Source organism: Ochotona curzoniae, unplaced genomic scaffold (genome assembly GCF_017591425.1).
Source record: "Ochotona curzoniae isolate NIBS_2020 unplaced genomic scaffold, NIBS_Ocur_1.0 contig_1014, whole genome shotgun sequence".
Lineage (NCBI taxonomy): Eukaryota > Metazoa > Chordata > Mammalia > Lagomorpha > Ochotonidae > Ochotona > Ochotona curzoniae.
The window spans coordinates 13,398,198-13,421,661 of record NW_024464920.1 but is presented as its reverse complement, the minus strand read 5'-3'; the positions used below and the strand labels follow the sequence as shown (position 1 = coordinate 13,421,661).

The 23,464-nt window shown below is 37.2% G+C and overlaps 1 protein-coding gene across 1 annotated transcript; it reads right to left on the bottom strand.

The window, feature by feature from the left end:
• Positions 1–904: 904 nt before the first annotated feature.
• Positions 905–6,307, bottom strand: LUM (lumican). The gene is made up of 3 exons (XM_040989569.1): positions 6,111–6,307; positions 2,896–3,777; positions 905–1,760 (listed from the first exon to the last, which is right to left on the bottom strand). Exons 2-3 carry the CDS (start codon positions 3,755–3,757, stop codon positions 1,606–1,608), a joined length of 1,017 nt encoding a protein of 338 aa, XP_040845503.1. The 5' UTR covers positions 3,758–3,777; positions 6,111–6,307; the 3' UTR covers positions 905–1,605.
• Between the last annotated feature and the right edge of the window lie 17,157 nt (positions 6,308–23,464).

Here is a 23,464-nt window from a genome sequence, read left to right as displayed (position 1 = left end):
GCTTATTGTGCTTTAGGATTCTTTCTTTTTTAAAGTCTTTTAAAATTATTATTTTGTGGAAAGGCAGATACACAGAGAGGAGGAGACAGAGAGGAAGATCTTCCATCCACTGACTCACTCCCCAAGTGGCTGCAACAGCCACAGCTGTGCTCATCAGAAGCCAGGAGCCTCTTCCGGATCTCCCTCGTGGGTGCAGGGTCCCAAGGCTTTAGGCCATCCTTGACTGCTTTTCCAGGCCATAAACAGGGAGCTGGATGGGAAGCAGAGCTGCTGGAACTAGAACCAGCGCCTATATAGATCCTGGCATGTGTAAAGTGAGGACTTTAAACCACTAGGCCACCACATTGGGCCCACTTTCTTTGTTTTAGACACATACTTAGTTATGGTACGCTGGATGGAGATGAGTATATTTTTAACTGTGTGCCATTATTCTTGCCAAAATAGAAGTTTCATGACTTGAACCCAGTTTCCCATTATAGAGCTCACAATCTCTGCACTAAATTGTTGACTTCAAGGTAAACCAATTTTTGCAAATTTTTGTATTTACTTCACATTTCTATGCTAGTAGTTATCCACTCTTTACCTAAAGACTGAAAAGTGATTGCCAAGTTTCTGTATTATTATCTTGTTTAGTAGAGTCTTGTTGAATATGAATCTGTAAAAGCAAAAGGAATTGGCGTAACAGCAAGCATTCAAGCAATATGTGAGGCTTAAGTGCGTGTTATAAGGCATGTTTCGTAACCCCTGAATATGTTCTAGAAGTAGATAATTTTCATAATGGAAATGATCTCTTCAATCAGCAAAATATTGCAGAAAAGAGTTGTCTTTTGCAATCTAATCCATTCATTTATGTACTTTGTATATAGGCTATAAATTTCAAAAAATTATCAAACACAGTGATGCCATTTGCTATGTTTTATTTTGCTATTAACTTGTTAAACATTACAGGTAAATATTTAAAGAGAAAGGTGTATATGAATGACAGTGACAGTTAATTCTAAAAAAGTTCCACTAGATAAGAGTGCAGATTCCTAATACTAAAGATAGTTATTTTTCAAATTTGTTTAGTATTTTGCAAAATTATTGATCTCATAATCGCAAGAACCACAAAAGTGTGTACAGGAACTGAACTAAAGATAACATGAATTTTCCATTAAAATGTTGAAATCCCTTTTATCCTACTGGTTTTTCAAGCAAGTAAAAAATTTGAGTATAATGATACAATTTGGTCCAAGTCAGTAAGCAGGTATGCGTAAGTAGTCCATGTTGGTTGACACATTAGGAATTGAGGATGTGAAACCTTGGCTGACTTCCCTGCAATCAGTAAATGGCTTTATATATTCCTTGACAGTAGACATAGAAAACACTAAATTTACAAATACAGCATTAGTTTCATCTCGTGTCTGTGTGTGTATGTGTTTCTTATGATGAAATAGGCCTGCTTTTCATCTTTCCTTAAAAAAATGTGGTCAATGTCTACAAAACATTTCCCCCAAAACTTAAAATTTGTGGAAGAAATAAATGGCAATTAAAATGGATACACAAAAACCCTAGCCTTAGATTATTGCTCCATGATACATCTGAGCACAGCTGGACTGGCAGGTGTCAGTTGACAGTGATTTCGTTGGCGACCCGTAGGCATTCATACATGTCTGGTGGCAGACTTGTTTGGGAAAGGCGATTGCCATCCAAGCGCAGGTGCTTGATCTTGGAGTAGGATAGTGGCCCTAGGATCTTACAGAAGCTCTTCACCTCAAACTCTGGAAATTAAAGAAGAGTGAACATTAGTGATTATTTCAGCATGCCGCCTTGAAAGACTCTTCATAAAAAATTCCTCATCTGTATTATCAAGCATGTCTTCTATCTATTAGAAAAGCCACTTGGCCTATGTTTCTTAAAATGTGTACCATTAATGGCTTGTTTGAGGCTGCACAAGTGAACAATAATATTTAGTGAACAGTAGCTAGGGTAGGTATGAGCATAATTTGGATACTTTCTAAAAAACTAACTTATTTGTTATTACAAATTGATTTTCATTTTAAAACCCTTATCCATCAATCTTGGCTTTTCTCTTCTGCCACATTCTGTTAAACACTAAGGTGAAGAATGGTGAATATTAATTTCCCACCCGAATCTGCACGTTTAAATTGAAAATGTTTTCCAAAAGTGGAGAAGGGTGCACACACAGTCCAAGTAGATCAAATCTAGCATCTTCCAATACACAAGACAAAAGATTAAATGATGACAGCAAGAGGATGGAGAAAGTTACTATAGGCAAATCAAATGAGTATAAATGCTATGTATAAGAAAGGGGTCTTTATTTTAATGATGATGATGTTCCAGAACTTCTTTTCATCCCTTTCCTCATCCTCAGGTTCTCCATCAGAACTGTAAAAACCACACACACTCCATCAGAGATGAGGGGGAAAGATGGAACTCATGACTGCAGAGTAACATGTTGAGTCATAAGACAATATGTCCGAAACGACCATGAGAACATATAGTCTGCTCTGAGGACAAGGTAGAGAGATTTCACGGCTTTTCATAGCTGTTCCTCTTCTGAACTTGTCTATTCCTACCTCAACTAGATATTTCAAATATATAAGTGCTGGTCTAAGTCATAAAGATGGTAAACAACAATAGATAAATATCAAGAGACTACACAGCATGATCACTTAGACTTGAAGAAATTCAACATTAATTACTATGGTCTTAATTTTCCCTGATTTGGACACACTTAACAAAGGCTAGACAGTAAACCTACAATTGACGTGGTGTCCTTCTAAGGTTGAATTTGAGATATAATTTTGTGGTGCAATCTTGGCACTGCACACCTGAAGTCCTTTAATCACTTGAGGCTACATCAACCAAGCATAACCACAGCTTTCTACTTACTTTCAAGTTCATTGACCTCCAGGTAATAGTTTTCAAGATTTTCATTAACAGTTGGTATGTTTTTAAGCTTATTATAGGAGAGATCAAGCTCAAGCAGAGATGATATATTAAAAGAATTTCCTGGTATTCCTTTATCAGCCAGTTCATTGTGAGATAAACGTAGATATTGCAGGCTGCTAAAACGCTTGAAATATTCATCAGGGATGTCACTGATCTTGTTGTTGTCTAGGTAGAGTGTTAGAAGAGACGCTGGAAGCCCCGAAGGCAGTTTGGATATCTGGTTGAAGCTCAAGTCAAGGTACTCAAGGGATTTGAGACCTTTAAAAGCAGCTGAGACAGCATCTTCTTTCAACTGGTTGTGTTGGAGATGCACGAAGGTTAAGTTTAGCAGCCCATCAAAGGAACCGAGCTTTGTGATCTTGTTGTGAGTAAGCTGCAGATCATGAAGAGACTTGGGAAGTGGCCCCACAGACTCTGTCAAATTGTTGTGGTTGATGTGCAACTTCTTCAGTTGTTTCAGTTTAGAGAACACCTTTCCCTTTATTTTGGAGTTTTCTAGAAGATTGTGATCTAGAATGAGCCACTGCAAATCAGTTACATTCTCAAAGGCCTTTTCGTCAATATGGTCAATCTGGTTATTCCTAAGATAAAGGTATTTGATTCCAGGAGGCACCATTGGCACACTTTTCAACTTGAGCTCATCGCAGTACATGGCAGTGGGGTAGCTTTCAGGGCAGTTACACTCCGGTGCACAGTTGGGTGATGACATTCCATAAATTGATAGGGGTGAATCATAATCATAGTACTGGCCACTGGCACCACTTAGTAATGCCAGGAAGAGAGTAATTGCCCCTAGGTTCATTTTCAGCAAATACTTGCCACCTAAATAACGTGGAAATACAGAACATTACAAAATGGAATATATTAAGGAAAAAGAAATTTGATTTTCAATGTTAAGTGTATTAGTAAATGTATATTTTATTTTGTGCTTTTTCAATGTATCAAAAATAGCATTTTAGATGGTAATTTTAAAATGTTTTATTTAACTGTCAATGATGTAACCTGATAACTCTAGAGTGGAGAACAGGGGAATCAGTATTATTTGAATACCCTTGAATTCCCTTTTGGGTGGGCCAAAGCTGATTGTCTCAATCACTTTAAGTCTTTTCTTAAAGAAACGTCTTCCTGCAAGAAGTTTCTGGACAATGTTCATTGACCACCACACTAGGACGCAGCTTCAGAATATCATTCAAAATCAGAAGAAATGAGAATTGGAAGACAATTGCAGACTGTACTTTCCACCCTACTATTTGACATCATGAAAATGTATCATTAAGAAGATCCTTATTGGGGCATAGACAATCTGTGGGTTGGCCTGGAAGAAAACTGTTCTTATTATATGTGTGTGTGATGGGAGGAGGAGAATAAATTCCTTTAAAAATGCTTGGTTATTGTGGGTTCTTAGGAAAGGAAGCAGAATTTATGACATATGTGTATATTTATAAGATTGTTTTTTCTAATATTCCTACCTTTAATTACTTTAAAAACTGTGTTGTGGAACTAATATTTAGTAAATAAATTCAAGTAAACATTAATAAATTGATGTTTATTAATCAGGAAATGTCTGTCTACGAACTTCCTAATCTAGAAAGGTATTCAACAGGTAGAGAAAGATTTTTGTTTCATGTTTTGAAACAAAGTTCTTCTATCTATCAATTACTCATAAGGTCTCTAAGTTCTTTCATCCAGTTTAAAGTTGCCTAGGTTGTTAGATTGAATTTTACTGGCCTTTTCAGAATGGCAGTGAAAGAGCATTTGAAGTAAAATAAAGTTTATATTTTCAATGACATTATGAAACATGTAAGGACAAAAGCACTGAAAACAAATTTTACATAAACTCTAATAGTTATCTTCTCAAATGCACATGTTTTAAAAACGAATAGGAATAAAGGACATTATAATTGCTTTGAGGAGGTATAGAATCAATTACTTAGGTAAAGGAAAATTAAATTATAACAGTTGGACTTGTGTAGCGTGAGAGTTATGAATGAGGAGAAGTCGATAGCTGCTGCAGAGAACTTAAAACTATGAAGAGGCATATTCCACTAACAAGCACAGAGCATTATCTTCCCTGAGAAGTACGGCACAAGCTTTTGGATCTAGTTTTGATAAGTAGTATTTTCATTATCAAGACTTTTAAATATCTGTTCTTTGTTTTAACTTAAAATTATAAGGCACTTCATTTCAGAAAATGAAAAATTCAAGAAGTTACTGGAAACAATTTAGTTACTGAAATAATAGAATCTTAGTAATGATCCCCAAGATCATACTATGTACATTTAATTTGTTTTGATCATATGATCAAATAATACTAAAGGGAGATATTCCTAAAATTCCTGATAAATTACAGCATATTGATACTGTAAATATTTATTTTGTTTTCATTATTAAGCTTCCATTTTAATTTAAATTGAATATATACCAGAACACTGAGGGGGCTATATGTGAGTGTTGAATAATAATGAAAGCAATGAGGACTCTGAATTCAGAGTTTGTAACCAAATAAAGCTTCCACTATGAGGTTTAAGCACAGTGTACTTTTCCCTGTGCTTTCAAATATCTGTGGCTCTAGATAAAATCTATATTTCAAAAATTAATCATTTCTCAGAAGAGCTTTAAGATGTGTTTCTTAAGATATTCATCTAAAACAGGAATCTTCAACAACATAGAAACAAGTAATCCCCAAGTGTGTAAGTACTTTAACTCACCTTTGTAACAACATAGCATGTTTATTGTAAATGGCAATAATCTATTCATTGAAAAATATTTTGAATGCTGATTGAAATGTCCATCTTTGATCTGATATTATGTTCCAACAATACTGGCATATATAATTAGCATAAATAGCAAACATTTTAATTTCCATATTTTTCTCATTGTCTAACAATTTTCTCATTTTAACCTGCAAATATTTTATGACCTCTCTTGCCAAGCAGTATAGGAAATACTGCATAAAATTTAACTCATGTCATAAATCATGGAAAGCCTATTAAGCAAAACATGAAAATAAATGGTCACAACTAAATTTGCTGCTGAATAGCAATTGGAAAAGTGTTCTTCTTCTTCCTTTTTTTTTTTTTGTTGTTGTTCCTATTACAATAAACACTGTGCCAAGCAGTTACCATCCCCAGTGCAAAAGTTAAAATAACACTTACCTTAGTGTCTTGTCTCTACTTTGCTTAATTCTTAAAGCAGAAGCACCGTGGACAAGAATCCACCAATTTATGCTGTAAACTCTCTCGGGCTGGAGCTGGCTGCCAGATTCTTAGTGATACAAGAGCTGAGCAGGGAGGGGGATCAGCCCAGTCACGCCAATCTCTGAATGGAGTTATGTCACTGTGAGGCTCTTGTGCGGTGGCATGTGAACCGGACTCCCTCTAACGAAGTGCAGGTGGACGTGGTGAGCGAGGGGAGGCCTGTGTTTGCCCTATGGAACCAGAGAGATGTGCCTAACTAGTACAAACATCACAGCTTTTCACCAAGAATGCAGTCTTGCTCTCAGCAGGAGAATGTTGCTCTCACAAAGCTCTCTGCATCTGTGGTTGTGGCAACAATTAAGTGCGATTAACTCAGCCAACTTTCCTGTTCATCTAAAGGCCTCATAAATCAGAGAGAAGACAATTTCAGAAAAATTCAAATGTGCTAACTCAGAGCATTGGAGTCCTTTTGCCTATCATTCATGCATTCATTTTTTGTTTTACTTGGCATCATTTTATTTTTGCTAAGAGATTAACTTGCATTAGCTTCTAAGATATGAAAAAATGCTTTATCTGCACTCTGATACAAATAATAAATACCAACATTTTCACTTTATTTTTTATGCTAAGGAAACTGCTGTATTCAGATCTGGAACCAATCAGCACTGTCTTGCCTGTTTCTTATTTTGTGGATTTCATTTAGGAATTCACCCAAAACCCTAGTTGGAGATAGCATTCTATAGCTTAATGCCAAAAATATGAAAGAACAAAGAGAGACATGAATTTATGCTGAAACTATGGCAAAGCAATAATTTTTCATGCTGTCATTGCACACCAACAATATCATTTTTAAAGCTATTCAAGGTTGTAATCCCACACAGGCTTGATTTAACGGATCTTCCATAGTGAATTCCTGATGTTTACTTGTAGCAAATGAAATAATTCATGTCTTTGTCTATTACACTTTTATATCCTATCATTGACATTTTTAGAGTTTTTCTTTGAAAATTTTAATTTATAGATGTGTATAAGACTCCATAGGACAAGAAATTTCAATGAAAGGCATTATGTTTTGCCTTTTAAAAATATTGCTTCTTGGTAGTCAGACCAATGGAAAGTTCATTTCCATTAATATTATTGTATTTGGCTGAACAAAATATCTCATTTTTGTAATTAAAAAGTTGAAAAATGAAGCATGATCTTGAAAGTAATTCAAAGAATTACTAGGTGATGTAGAAATATAAACTTTGGTGATTATTCACAAAATCATTGAGAAATATCAGTTTCATAATAAAGGGAATGAATATACAGAAGAAATCAAGACAAAAACAAATGGACCAATAAAATACAATTAAATGGCATTTTATAAGTATTTTTAATAAACTATAAGCATTGAGTTCATCAGATTTTATCATCTGAACGCTTTGTAGAATTCCAGTGTTTTACTCCTTAAAATTATTATTTTTCTTACAAGATTATACTGTGTTATACTATCCATAATTGAATTTAGTTTGTTTGCAAAGTTCATGTCAGTGTGTCTTTTACAATAAAATTGATTCTGTGAGGTCAACAGTTGAATAACTTTGCACATATTAAAGAATATTCCCCAGGTCTATTAAAATAAATGAAGTTAAAAATAATATTTTATTGTTTCCTTGCATTATTATTGCAGTTTTCAATATTTATTAAAATGTCTCACTTAATGTTCTTATATGTTATATTTCTGGAAGCAGGAGCAGAAATTCAGAAAAAATTTGGTAAAACTCATCTAACAAGAAAATGTAACTGAAAAATTAAAATATCTTCACTCACTAAGAGGGTGGATAGGATGGAATAAAACCAAAGTAGTTAATTTAATCAGTTCAAGGCATTTTATAGACAATATTACCAGCTGACAAAAGGCAGAAACATCAACTAGGCAGTAATTACTTTTACACCAAATGTCAGCTTATACATTTTTTTCCCTATGCATCAGGCAACTACAGGTACGTCCATAGCCATATCCATGCTTCAGAACTTTGGTTGATGTTTGAAATTCCTATCCCAGCTAACAGAGAACCATGGAATTTGTGGAAATGGGTGTTGGGGTCAAAATGTGTTTCATGCAAATACAGCTTAAAGAGATTGAGTTGCCCCAACACCAGCCAGCGGAGTGGGTCCCCTGAGACCTGAGACCAGCAGGGATAAAAAGGAGCATTATCGCTGTTTCACTCACCTTGGTCAGAACTCAGTCCTGCAGTTAACCAAGCCTCCAGAGTCACTTGACTTGTCTTATTGTCATAGCCATTTCTGATGGTTAGATCCTTCTAGTGCCAGACTGCTGGTAAACTATGAGTCAGTCCTAGAATAGTTAAACAATTAAGATCCAGGGCTTTGTGGAAAAGCAAATTCAAAACTGTGCTTACCAGCAGTAAAAATGAAAAATAAAATGTGCTGTTGATGCCTTAGAGTCTTTTAAAAAATGATTATGAAGTCTGTAGAAAAATGTACATAATTCGGAAACACTATGTATGTAATACCTTTAGTATAAGACTTCAGCAAATTTTAGGTATCTTACTGCTTTTATTAGTATGCGATTACTCACAGAATCATAGAACTACAGATTTGGAATGACTCTCGGAGATGAGCAGGTTGGTAGCTACTTTTACATAAATTCTCCAAGTTCTGCCACTGCTCATCTTCTCACGGAATGAGTTTAACCAACTGTGTTCCCAGAACTTCATCCAAGCAAACTCCTACATGGCTATTCTTTCGAGTGGATCAACAGTCTTGCATGTTTTCCTGCACTCTGTATTGAGGGGTATCTGAACATCATCACAGAGAATACAGAGAATATGACAAAATGTAATAACAGCTTATTGAGGATAGAAAAAAATTTTCTGATTTACTGTTTTGCACATTGGAGTTTCAAATTCAACATTTTTTTTCTGTTACAAATTCCATGAAGTTGGCTTAACTAAAGTATATTTTGAAAGCATATAGATAAAGAATAAAATAAAAACTGGATTTTCCTTTTTTTTCTTACATTAGCCCCATTTCCAGTCTTAATTTTTGAATTTCTGTAAGCCATGAACCTATTTTATGTCAACATAGTCTTTATGTTCATATGCATATATATTTTGAATTCACCTTGTGATTGCCTCTACTTTTCTTGATATCTTATGTGGTAAGTATGTTTTTGTAATTATGAATAATATAGCTTCTATTTTCTATTAATATGTTATATTGAAAGAGTAATGCATACACCATAAACTATGACACAGCATGCTAGGTCTTTCCAATCACATTTTCTGCAAAGTAATTATTTTTTCTAGGCATAACTATTTTTCAGATATTGTCCTTTATTTCAAGAATATCATGTGCAACTTTTACATACAATAGAATTTCATTTCTCCGTTTCCTGGCAGCCTAACAGTTGTCTGAGATAGTTCAGCACTTAGATAACTTCCTAACTTAAGTAGATATGTGGTAATAGTCTGCTTTAGAGAGAAAAACTTATCTTTCTATGTCTTATTCTTGTTGCTTGCCCCATGCAACAACATTTGTTTATTGTCTTGTCCAAATTTTTTGTTTTATTTAAAATATTTAATTGTGCCAAATAGTATTTAATCTCCTTGAAGTGAACTTGTCCTAGTTGAAAGTATATTTATCAAATTTGAAAAACAATAATCTATCAACCACACTTTTAATTCACAATGGTGCCTTATAAACAACGGTGGGGCTAATTAGGCCAAAAACACTTGTCTATTTGTTCATTTGTAAGGCAAATATGTATTTCTGCTGCAGTCATGTTAGCTCTGTCTCCATGTCTTTTAAAAGTCTTTGTTATGATGAATTCATGCATCATCGCCAAGTAACTGGATCCTCCTATTGACTTCATTCTGCAAGTATACATCCTCATTTCTTAAACGTTTTCATGCACTCCTCAGATCATAAAAAACACGTTAGTTAGTAAAATACTCAGTGGTTTTTTTTCCACCTCTAGTTTGCAAAGCTGAAACAAATATTGTTATGGCTTTTAGAACCCATCATAGCTAAAGTTAATTATTATTTGTTTAATATATTTTTCTTTAAACTCCAAGTTGTCAGTCCCAATGCGATGCTAGAGTTCACTTGTTACCTTTTAGCTGATAAAAATGTTCTGGTGTTTAAGGGAAAATAAATTAAAATAGTAATATCTCTATGTCCAGAGGAAATATGGATTCATCATATTTCTGTTGCTTACTCCCAATTTGTCCACTCTCTCTCTAGCAAGTATGGTTCACTTCTCCATGATTCAGAGAGCTCCCTAATCTATCAAGATTGTGCCATGTAGGTTTACTTAAAAAATGAAATGACTTTTTCTTAAAAAAAAAAAAGATAGCCATCAACTTAAATGCAAAATAATGTAAATTTTGCAGATGACATTTAAAATGTGAATAAATATAAAATTGTAGAAGTTCTCTACTGTTTTTTCCTTTACTTCATTTTATTGGAAAAGCAGAGAGGGAGAGAGAAGGAGAAAACCTTCCATCCAAATGTTTCAGGAGCTGGAACTGGGTCCAGCTGATGCCAGGAACCCAGGACAGAGTACAGATCTGCATGGGCGTCAGGGGCCTGTGCGCATCAGCCATCAGCACTGCCAAGATGTCCATTAACAGAAAAAAAGGATAGGAAATGGAGTAGCCAGGTCTTGAACTTAACATTCTGGCGGGGGATTTGGGTGTCCTCAAACAGCAACTCGACTGCTGCTCCACACACCTACGCCTAGAAACATTTTTGGGGAAAAAAATTGCAAAAACAAATCCAAAAAGATCACAGAATGATCTATTGGACAATGACTAAGTCACAGGATTATACGCACAAAAACACACATAAACAAAAATAGGAGGAAATATTGGTGTTACTGCAAGTAAGCTGAGTTAAGCTTTGAAAATGCATTTGTGCTGTAACCTATGACTATAAAAATCACAGAAAACACAGGAATACAAGTAGACATAACCCATCTGGACAATAATACCATCATATGTTGTATACTTTCTGGAGAATCCCATGTTTGTTTCTGAGCAAATTATAGTGGAACACTTGAATGACAAGTTGATATGATATCAGAAAATCTGTGTAATGGACTTAATGTGAAGTGTTAAGTTCACTATGCATTTTGATAACTTTGTGGCTGTTTGTCAGTGTCTTGTCACCGTGTGTGGGCTTCCTCAGGCAAACTCTCTAACTCTGTTGACTGAAGTGGTCCGCAAAGCACTTTCCACTCTTCAGTGATTTCAGTGTATTCCACTATTGCACTATTTAGCACTCTCAGAATTTTTTTCTAATTCATTTATTCATTAAGCATCTATCTTATAACTTATCCTAGAATGTCATTCTATGATAGTAAAGATTTTGCTTGTCCCTTGTGTTTGAAATAGATCATCCACACATATTTGTTGAGTAAAACCAAATGTTTTACAGAACACCATAGTTTGTCTATTTAACATAAATTTTATGAACATTTCATAACAAAAACACTATATTGAATTGGAATATAGTTATATTGATTTTGTAGCCTGAGGTGTTCACGTCTATAACCTTTTTTTTTTTAAAGATTTATTTATTTATTGGAAAGTCAGATATACAGAGAGGAGGAGAGAAAGAGAGGAAGATCTTCCATCCAATAATTCACTCCCCAAGTGAGTGCGTGCAGTGGCCGATGCTATGCTGATCCGAAGCCAGGATCCAGAAACCTCTTCTGGGCATCCCATATGGGTGCAGTGTCCCAAAGCCTTGGGCCTTCCTCGACTACTTTCCCAGGCCACAAGCAGGGAGCTGGATGGGAAGTGGAGCAGCCAGGCTTAGAACCGGCACTCATATGGAATCCCGGGGCATTCAAGGTGAGGACTTTAGCTGCTAGGCCATGCCACCGCGCCCAATAACCTTTTAATTGTCTTAAAATTCATCTGTGTATTTTGTGTGCATGCATAAGTGTGTTGTGTGTAACTAGCTTTAAAGTAAATCTGAGTAAAGTTGAATACATCATCTGAATTTTTAAAAAATTTTTTAAAGATTTATTTTTATTATTTTTTTATTGGAAAGGCGGATATACAGAGAGGAGAGACAGAGAGGAAGATCTTCCATCTGATGATTCACTCCCCAAGTGAGCGCAACGGCCGATACTATGCTGGTTCGAAGTCAGGAGCCTCTTCCGGGTCTCCCACGCGGGTGCAGGTTCCCAAAGCTTTGGGCCGTCCTTGACTGCTTTCCCGGGCCACAAGCAGGGAGCTGGAGGGGAAGTGGGGCTGCCAGGATAGAACTGGTGCCCATATGGGATCCCGGGCGTGCAAGGCGAGGACTTTAACCACTTGCGCCATCGCGCCGGGCCCAATCTGAATTTTTTAAAAATATTTTTCATCAGTTGTTCACATTGGTGAGGTACAGTGGGGCAGTTCAGCAATTGTACACCTAGTATCCTAATCAAATTAACTCAAGATAGCCTGTGTCTTCCTTTATCCCCATTTACATTACATTATTGTGAAATAGGGTCACCCCACTCTACGGTAGAATCTTGGAACTTATCCCTTCTCACTATCAATGTCTTGGTTCCTGTTTTCCAAACTCTCTCTCTACCTGCTGCTTCCTACCACCTTTCTGAACCGCCAGTAACCAGCGCTGTGATTCACACCAATCTTCCTGTAGCTTCCACAGTGAGAGAGCATAAGCAATACTTGTCTTTATGTGTCTTACTTCATTTGACCTGATAGCCTCAAATTCCACTCATTTTATTGCAAATGGTAAGACATTGTTCTTTGTGTGTGTGTGTGTCTGAATAATAGCCCTGTATCATAATGTCCTATTTTCTATATTCAACCATCAGCTGGTGTGTGTCGACATTGATTCCATGACGTAGCTATTGTGAATAATGTTGCATTAGACCTGGGAGTAGAGGTATCTCTTTGCTATGCTAATATATTTTCATCCAGAGTTGAGTAACTGAATCATGTGATACATTTATTTTTAGTTTGCACTTTGACAATTTGGACCAGCTTTAAAAAAATGTATTTATTTAGTTTTATTGGAAAGGCAGATATACAGGGAGAAGGAGAGACATGAGGAAGATCTTCTGTCCAATGGTTAACTCCCCAAGTGGCCGCAATGGCTGGAGCTGAGCCAAACCAAAGCCAGGAGCCACGAGCTCAGAGCTCCTCCGGGTCTCCCATGTGGGTGCATGGTCCCAAGGCCCTGAGCCATCCTCGACTGCTTTCCCAGGCCACAAGTAGGAAGCTGGACGGGAAGCGAGGCTGCCAGGATTAGAACCATGGCTATATGGGATCCTAGCACATACAAGCAAGGACTTTAACCACTACACTATCACGCAGGGCCTTGGATTAGCTTTTAAAAACCTTTTGTCTGAGGAGCGGGCCCAGTGGCATAGTAGGTGTCCTCTGCCTGCACTGCTGACATCCTGTATGGGTGCTGATCATTGTTCCTGCTGCTCCTCTTGCAACCCTGCTTCCTATTTATGGCCTGGTAAAACAGTGGACGAAGGTTCAAGGTCTTCAACTCTTGCACCCAGAGGAAGCTGCTAGCTCCTGACTTCAGACCGAATCAGTCAGCTTTCCTATTTCGGCCATTTCAAGAGTGAGCCAGTTGATAGAAGATTCTCTCTCTCTCTTTCCATTTTCTCTTTTTCCTTCTGTCTCTAAAGCCTCTTTTCAAATAAAATAAAGAGAGCATAGCTAGGGGCTTTGGGGCTTTGCACCTGTATAGGGGACCCAGAGGAGGCTCCTGGCTCCTGGCTACAGCTCAGCTCAGCTCCAGCCATTGGAGCCACTTGCAGAGTGGACTGGTAGGCGGAGGATCTTTCTCTCTGTCTCCCCTTCTCTCTGTGGGTCTGCCTTTCCAATAAAAATAAACAAACCAGGGCCCGGCAGCGTGGCCTAGTGGCTAAAGTCCTCGCCTTGAATGTACCAGGATCCCATATGGGCACCAGTTCTAATCCTGGCAGCCCTCCTTCCCATCCTGCTCCCTGCTTGTAGCCTGGGAAAGCAGTCGAGGACGGCCCAAAGCCTTGAATCTCTACACCCGCGTGAGAGACCTGGAGGAGGTTCCTGGCTCCTGATTTCAGATTGGCGCAGCACCAGCCATTGCGCTCACTTGGGGAGTGAATCATCGAATAGAAGAGCATTCTCTCTGTCTCTCCTCTCTGTATATCTAATTTTGCAATGAAAATAAATAAAATCATTAAAGATAAATAAATCTACCTTTACATATTTGTAGATATGTACAAAGTATCTAGACTTTGGGTTTTTCTTCAAGTGCATCATGACTGAGATTGCTTGGAATCAGTAGAATGACATGGAAAGGGGATTTTAAAGACCCTGAGTGCAGCAACACAGACTCAGAAACACAGTGCTGCTGTAGCTCAGTGTACAATCCCGCTACAGTTAGTACAAACCTATAAATTAGGTGTACAATCAGTAACAACCTGTAAATTAGGCTTGGTTCTTGAAGGAAAACCCAATCATTACTCAAGTTCCAACAGGAATATCTCTCAAGGCTTAAGTACTAAAGAGAAGTTCTTGAAAATTAACAAGCACCAACTCTGGGTGGCAGAGATGCAAATAAGCACACAGTTATAACAACATGCAGAAGCTTCTTCCGCAGCAGGAAGACTGAAATGCCACGGAATAAAACAGCACCCTTACAAACCCACCTCTCTGCTGCCAAGGAAGGTTTGATTGAAGGGAATTAATGTCAGCTCAGATCCAGTGTTAGTGTGAAGGATGAACAGTAGTTAGCAAGGGACAAAAATCCATGCTATTTTAAGCAGAGAGAAATCTCTGTAAGAGTCCTAATAAATGGGAAACCTATGTTAATGGGAACTGACAGACTCGCTGTGGCTGAGAACTAGAAACTCAAAGTTTTCTTTAGATTAACTCGATGAGGGCTCTGAGCACACAATTTTCCAAACACCGGATGTAGCAAAGTGTAAATAGCACGTAAGATTAAAAGTACTTTTCATCATTAATAATTTACAAAATGAAAGTTTTCCTAAGAGTTTAGAAGGCATATACAACAAAAAAAATGTGAAGACTTGGTTCCTTCTAATGTGTTAAAAAAACACTAAAATTATGAGACATGTTTTGAAAATGACATAATGCTGACTCATTATAAAATAGGTTCCACTAAAAACACACCGACCTCTAAGGGAAAATAATGTTAAGTGCTCATTATTTTAGTGTTGAAAATTTTGGTCCAGAAATTTAACATGTACTTGTGATTCCAAACATCCTTCCTCTAGTATATCAGTAGTGGTTGAAGCTTAAGATTAAGTAGTTAATACACTTTCTGGTGACATAACAGTTTCCAGTCTTGTACGGTTTGCTCTAAACTTCAGAAGAGAATTTTGGAAAATAGCTCTGGAACTTTAAAATACACGTTGCAACTGACTTATTCATAAACCACAAAGATGCTTCAATGACAATCATTTCAATGTTGAAAACCCTAGATGGCTTCATAAACTTCCTTTCAAAGCAATGTGTATTTTTGGATAATTACCTAGCCTACTACATTGCAACCTACACTCTAGGTCTTTCTTTGAACAATAGTGGGATTATATTTATGTCAATAAAATTCTAAGATCTCCTCTCCCAAATTGGACAGATACATTAATTACATTAATTTTTGCAGTGATTTGGAGGACTCTTTCTCTATTAAAAAAAAAAACATAATTTTTTTTGGGGGGGTAGGAGGGATCTGGTTAAGGTTGGCCATATCTCAAATTCTCAACTGCAATTGCCAGAGGTGAGCCAATCTGAAGCCAGGAGCCAGGTGCCTTCTTCTGGGTCTCCCGCATGGGTGCGGGTTCCCAAAGCCCTGGGCTGTCCTGGACTGCTTTCTTAGGCAGCAGGCAGGGAGCTGTTCAACTGCCTTCCTGCTGCACTTGGAGATTTTATTGACTGACATCTGCAACTAGAGATTTTGGCCAAAAGCTTGTGGTTTCACCTGGTGAATCAGCCATGTACCTATCAACTGACTTGCAACCAAAATCTTGGTGTTGTGATTGACTCTTCAGTCAGAAAATCTAAGTCACTGGAGGATTTAAGGGGCAAGACACCTGGATGAGTTCATGTTTTCATCTCCCATTGCTCTTAAAAGAAGTATACCAAAGTCACTGAATTAGAACAACTCAAATGCATTCCTTTTAGTTCTAGACCTCTCAAATCTGAGGTGTGTTTAATTGCATTAAAATCAAAGCATCTGCGGGACTGCATTCCTTTCTGAGCTTCAAGAAGACAATCCATTCAGTTGTCTTTCAGACACAACTAGTGCTTCATGGCTTTAAGGCTAAATTTACAAAGACTAATGGCCAAATGGATCTTTCTCACCCCCAAACACTCTGGCATTGCCACATCCTTTTGTGTTGCCACTTTATTTCTTTCTGTTAAACCCATGTAGATAATCCAGGACAATCTCATGATGTTAAAGTCACCTGAGGACCAAATGATTGCACCAGTTACCTATACCTCTCATTGCCATATAATGTGACATGTTCTGCAAGTAACAAAGCTGATACATTCACTCACATAAAGGTTACAATGATTGATAGGAAGGAACTCTGTGTTTTACTATGATTTCCAAAATGTATAATAATGACTTTTATGATGTCAAGTGTAACCCCATAACACAGTATCTCCTAACTAACACTCTAATATCAGAAAAATTGACTTTTCTAGTTTGGAGTTTTTAACAGCCAGTTACAAAGTATATTGAGATGTGATCTTTAGTGGAGTGATTCAGCTGTTACATGTCCAAATTGCTAATGTAGCATTCCTTTGCAAACCATGGAAAATAAAACTATAATGGATTTATTCTGAGTCTGGTTAATGTCCTTTCTGGGAATCGCCTTTGGAGTAACTCATAAAGTACACTGGGAAGTCTACTTGTGGGTATGTGGATTGTTCTTCCCAGAAGTGATGCTGCACAGTGGATTGGCCAACCAGAAGAAGAAAGTTGAGTGCTGGAAAATCTAGCTTTATTTCTGTGCTCGCCATGATCATGACTCATAGTGGAATCTTAAAAATGAATCATTCTATCAGTTTGCCACTTCAGAAAAAAAGAAAACAAAATGGCAAGGATCAATGTAGGAAAAACACAGAGTGATTGTACTGGATCGTGGGTCACAAACATTGAAAATACTTCCCCAAATGTCATTGTCTGGGGTCTGAGCTTTGTCAGGATTCGTAGAAGTCCCGTTGCCCAGCCTCTCTTTCCTTCTTCTCAATGATATTTCCCTTTCATGCTGCTCTGGTGGCTAGTGTCAGCTACCACCATTCTGTGACTGCCTAAGTGTTGAGTACTTTTGCTTTTTTCACATGAAATGGCTGAACAAAACAGGAATTACATTTCTCCAACATTCACGTGTTGAATAAAGCCATCACCTACCACACTGGCATTCTATATAGGCGCTGGCTTCTGCGTTGACTACTCCCCTTCTGATTCAAATCTCTGCTAATAACCTGGGAAAATAGTGAAAAACAACTTAACCACATGGAAATCTGAATCCGTGGGGGCGATCCAGATGAAGCTCCTGCATCCTGGTGCACACCTTTGTGGCCTTTTGGAGAAGGAATCAGCAAATGGAAAACCTGTCTTTTCTCTTTCTCTGTCACTTTGCCTCTCAAATAAATAAAAAAATAAATAAATAAGAGCATGAGAGTACCAAGGCAGGGAGTACCCCACTGTTTTTATGTAGACTATTTCAATTTTCTCAGATCTTATATGTGATTCTTGACTATATCTACAATGCCCTAGAGACACTGCTGGTGTATAAATTTTGGGGGCTATATCATAGAAAAAAAAACTTTAGTAGAGAAATAATGAATACATATTCCATGAATGTCATGAATATATAACTTTACTTAGCCATATCTCTTTTTTCTTTAATATCAGAAATCACTTTTTGCTAAAAGTATTTCTAAAATGTAAGAAGAAAAAGCAACACTTGAAGGGGATGATGCAAACATAAATTCAGTTCCAAGGTCTCCCCCTCCCACCCACACACAGATAATTCTGAATGAAGTGGCAAAAGATGTCCAAGAGGCCGGGAAGGTTTGGGGCGTGTTTTCCACAGCACAGTTGGATAACTACAGCTCACATCAGGTCATTATTTATAAGGAATAAGAAGGGAGGAGCTTAGAATTTGTGAGTGTAAACAAATTATAGGAACATGGGAATGCTGACTGCGCATAGTTCATCAGTAGAGTGTACACATTTGAAATATCACATTGTATCTAATAAATATTTACATCTGTTATATGCTGATAAAAATATGAAAGAATTTTGAAAGTTTAAAGAAAAAAGTACATCTTTTGCTTCAAATTTGAAAAATAAATTAAAAAGTGAATTTGTTTGTACTGTAAGCATCTTCTTGTTTTCATGCAGTGTGACAAATATTTTATGTTTTATCAACCATTTTTCCAATAATACATAGCTATGTGTGTATTTAATGTAAAGAAACTAAGACAGTCACTCAGGAATCATTAGCTCACCTCAAGAAATACGTTTCTAATTGCATATACTGATGCCCAAAGAGGCTTTTTAGACATAATTTCTACTGCAAACGAGCACAATTCAAGCAAGACCTGACGTTTTGCCAAGAGGAGTGCTTGAGATGACTGTTTTTAAAGTTTATTAACTCTAATTTCCAATTTCAGCAGAAACTGTGCTTCACAGTGCACAGCCCCAAAGGCCCCTCCCTCAGGTAGCTGCCACTCGTACCACACAGACAGGGGAGTCATGTCGATGTGACTTTGTGTCATTTTGCTTGCAGTTTCCTGGGTCCAGCATCAAACCTGAAAATGTCATTTCGTTTCCCAATTTGGTCCAGCTGTTAAAATGAGTATCCCTAGGGAAATAATCATCCATAAAATGAAGAGACAATACCCAGAATGGTGGATAATATTTTCAGACAATATAACTGAGTCAGATTAGCAATCACTACATAGTAAGTATTAAAACAATTCAATAATTTTAAGAATTCAGTTAAAAATGAATAGCAGAGCTTAAAGGTCATTTTCAAATAATGAGATATAAATGATCACCAGATAATAAACTATGAGCATTCCTTTAAAAGATAGAAATCAATAGATGTTTAAAGCAGAAATGTAATTTTCTTTTTTTTTTTTTAAGATTTATTTTTATTATTTTTTATTGGAAAGGCGGATATACAGAGAGGAGAGACAGAGAGGAAGATCTTCCGTCCGATGATTCACTCCCCAAGTGAGCGCAACGGGCCGATACTATGCCAATCCGAAGCCAGGAGCCTCTTCCGGGTCTCCCACGCGGGTGCAGGGTCCCAAAGCCTTGGGCCGTCCTCGACTGCTTTCCCAGGCCACAGGCAGGGAGCTGGAAGGGAAGCGGGGCTGCCGGGATTAGAACCGGCGCCCATATGGGATCCCGGGTGTGCAAGGCGAGGACCTTTAACCACTTGCGCCACCGCGCCGGGCCCCAGAAATGTAATTTTCAAAACAGGACTGTGTTAAAAATAAAAAACAACAAACAAACAAACAAACAAAAAACCCAGGATGTATCTATTTCCAAAGCAGAGTGACAGAAGCAATGGTGAGAGACAGAAAGAAAGAGGATAGTAAGAGAGTAAGAGAGAGTTCTTCCATCTATTGAGTGACTCCTCAAATGGCCCCAAAGACTGGAACTGTTCCAGCCCAAAGCCGTGAGCCCTGGACTCTGTCCAGGTCTGCCACATCGATAACAGGGGCCCACATACTCAGATCATCCTCTACTGCTTTCCCAGATGCATTAGTAAGAAATGAGATAAAAAACAGAACAGCCAGATTTCAAACTCATGCTCAGATCTGGGATTTCAGCCTGGCAAATGGCAGCTGGTCCCAAAGCAGGATTTTTCTTTACACATCATGAATCTTTCCCTCTGTTATATGCTATAGAATCTTTTCATGAGGTGGTAGCTATTTTTTAAAATGCTTTGGCATTTTTGAGTGATTTTTATCCAGTCCCGCATTTTTTGTAGGTTTTATAGAATTAGAATGAGAACTGAATTATGTCTGGAAGGGTTTTTTTTTTTTTTTCCTTGAATATTACTCTATTGAACTCCCCAAGATTCCCGTCCCATCATCAGGGCATCACATCTTGATAGACACAGTTTGAAGTCATGGCTGTAGACCCAATTCAGGTTCTCTAGCTACATTTGGAGTGTCTCTACTTGAACATCATCTGCTGCCTCCCAGTGAATATTACCAGAAAAGTCCGAACACATCTGAAGCCAAGACACTCTAATGAGGGAGTCAGGAGTCGTAATTGGTGCATGAAATGCTGGGTGGTTTTAGTTTTGCAAATATCCTTAAACATTCAAGCACAGTCTTTGTGTACACATTGCATTCTCTAAATAGTTTGGGTTTTGTTTAACATGTTAAGAAATCACAAGCATTCCTTCTAAAGTGGCTCTAAGAACAAACCTTATCATTAACAGTGTATTAGAATTCCAGTTGCTCTGCATCATAGTCAAGGAGTGGAATTAGCACTCTTCAATGTTAGCCACATTCGTGGGCATATAGTGGCCCTTACTGTAGTTTTTATCCATTTTTTCCCCATTTTAAAATTTGTTTTTCATATATAGAAGATTCATTTAAAATAATTCAGACACAATTCTTATTCTTACTCTTATTCTTATTTTATGATACAGTTCCATAGGCCCCTGGGATTTCCCTTCTATTTCCCCATGTTTCCCCCCTACTGGGTTCTCTTGTATCATTACAAAAGTATAGTTCTTCAAACACAGTCATATGTCCATCATTGTGTGCGTGGACATTGGCAGAGAATCCATAATGCTATTGTCATATAGCGAACAGTTTCATTTGGAGTGCATTTCTAGTCTGAAAGTAGAGATGCATACTGCATTGTGTGCTCACATCTGGATATGTTAGTCTCCATTTCACAGTTTCTGTACATCCCCTTAAATGAAAAGCCACAATGCAAAATCAACAATAAGAAAAATAGAAATTTGCAATGCCATGAAGTTAAACAACATGTTACTAGATATGAGAGTCTCCATTACACAGCTACTATACATCTCCTTAAATGAAAAGACACAAAACAAAATCAACACAGGAAGAAAAAAGAAATTAACAACACCATGAAGTTAAATAACTTGCTACTGAATGACTAATGTGTTGCTGAAGAAATGAAAATCAAGAAACTTCTGGAAGAGATTGATGCTGCTGTATAAACTGTGAGTCATTGAAGAATTTAATCAAAAGAAAGCATTTTGAAAAGATGAAACTAACAAAAACAAAAAATAAAAATCCTTGAGATATAGTTTCTGCTGATTTTTTGTTGGTGACATGTGTCTCCGGTAGGCAAGAGATGAGTTTTATTTTTTAATCCAGCCTACTAATCTATGACATCTGATTGAGTTTAAGCCATTTACATTCAGGGTTAATATGTATGGGTGGTAATTTGATTCCATCATTTTAGGAATGGGTTGTTCATTGATTTAGTCTTCTGTTGTCATTTTGCTGGGATGTTCTTCACATTTCCTTTTGGTCTTGGTGGGTGCTATTCCTGTTCTCTGTCAAAAGAACATCTTGAAGTATCATTTGTAGGGCAGGTTTGGAAGAGGCAAATTCTTTTAACTTTTCTTTACTGTGGAAGAATTTCATTTCATTTTCAAAGACAAAAGAAAGTGTTGCTGGATATGTTATATACTGCTCCTTTCCTTATTCTAGCTTTAGTTAGCATTTCAATATGTGAGCTCTAAATATTGGTTGTGTGTCTGTATTTGTGTTTTACACAAGTGAGAACTGGCTAGTAGGCAGTGTTTCCATTTTTGAATTTTTGTATGTTGATTGATTGGCCTTAGTGAATTTCAAGAGCTACAAGTACAAGTACCTACGTATTCTGGATAGAATCCTTTGCTGCATATGTGTATATAAGCATTTTTCCATGGTATGTAACTTCCTTAATTGTGCTAAGTCCTAGTTTTCAACTTTGTCATTTTTGTGCCTTTTGTATCTTATTTAAGAAATTTCTGCCTACTTTGAATTCACACATAGTTATTCTTGTTTTTTTTTAGGTATTTTATGGTTTTAATATTAATTATGTTTTTACACTTTTTGAGTTTATTTTCAAGTAGATTGCAAGGTAATATTCATTTGGATATTATAAACCGCTACTCCAGCTATAATGGTACAATTTATTAAAGAAGTTTTCTTTCCTGTTTGAATTACTTTGTTGTCTACTTTTATTAAATATGGGGTTACTTTAGAAACCTAAGGAAAAAACTGACTTTAAAGTTGTTTTTAGGGGCTGGCACTATGGCATAGCAGGTAATTCCATCACTGTGACTTACTGAATGAAGGTGCTGCCTGAAACAATGCTTCGAGACCCTGTTGCTCCCCTCAATCCTGCTCCCTGTTACCGTGCCTGCGAAGGCATCAGAGGCTAGTCCAGGTACTTGGAAGAAGCCACAGGCTCCAATCATTGCAGCCGCTTGGGAAGAAATCTCGTTGTCTCCCTGCCTCTCCCTGTGTAACTTTCCCTTTCAGATAAATAAATGAATGTTTATTTTAAAAGATTACACTTATCTTCATGCACAAATTTGGATCTCTATATAAAATCACTATATATCTGCTCTTGCAAAAATTTTTTCAACAAAATAACCTAACCCTATTTAATGACTATTTTGAAGTATACTAGAATGTTTGCGCACATTTCTAAACATATTTGTTCAGTTGATCTTTATGTCCATCCATTCATCAATACCATTGTAGTTTCAGAAAACTTGACAAGTTGACAAATTGAAAGTAAACGTTACATGGTGACGTTTTATCTTGTGATCATGCTAAATTCGTGAATGTGGTAGGGCTTGGTTAGTGTTTGGATTTTTTATGGACGTATTCATACCCTTTCAAATAAACATAGCTTAATTTTGCATTTTTTTCCAATCTTTATGCTTTTCATTTGCTTTGTTTTATTTTATATTATACAACCAGTGCCCGAGTAGATGTTGGGCAGAGCAGCCAAGACATCACTTGGGGAATCTGCTTCTTCTATCAGAGTATCTGTATTGGACTCTCTGCTCTGCTTCTGATCTCAGTGTTCTGCTGATTCACACTCTGAAAAGATGTAGATGATGGCTGAAGTGCTTTGGTGCCTCACCTCGTAGGTAAAATCTGGGTTGAGTTCTAGGTTTCTGGCTTCTGTCCAGCATGGCCCTAGCTGCGGCTACCATTTGAGAAGTGAACTGCTCAATGAAAGATGATTTCCTTGTGTGTGTGCGTGTGCGTGTGTTGAAGGGGCACTGCCCT

Bases quoted from the DNA above. Each gene is read 5' to 3' on its own strand.
- LUM (XM_040989569.1), bottom strand. From the start codon at position 3,757: ATGAACCTAGGGGCAATTACTCTCTTCCTGGCATTACTAAGTGGTGCC. The intron at 1,761-2,895 runs GTAAGTAGAAAG...TTTAATTTCCAG, and splicing joins GGAGGTCAATGAACTTGAAA to AGTTTGAGGTGAAGAGCTTC.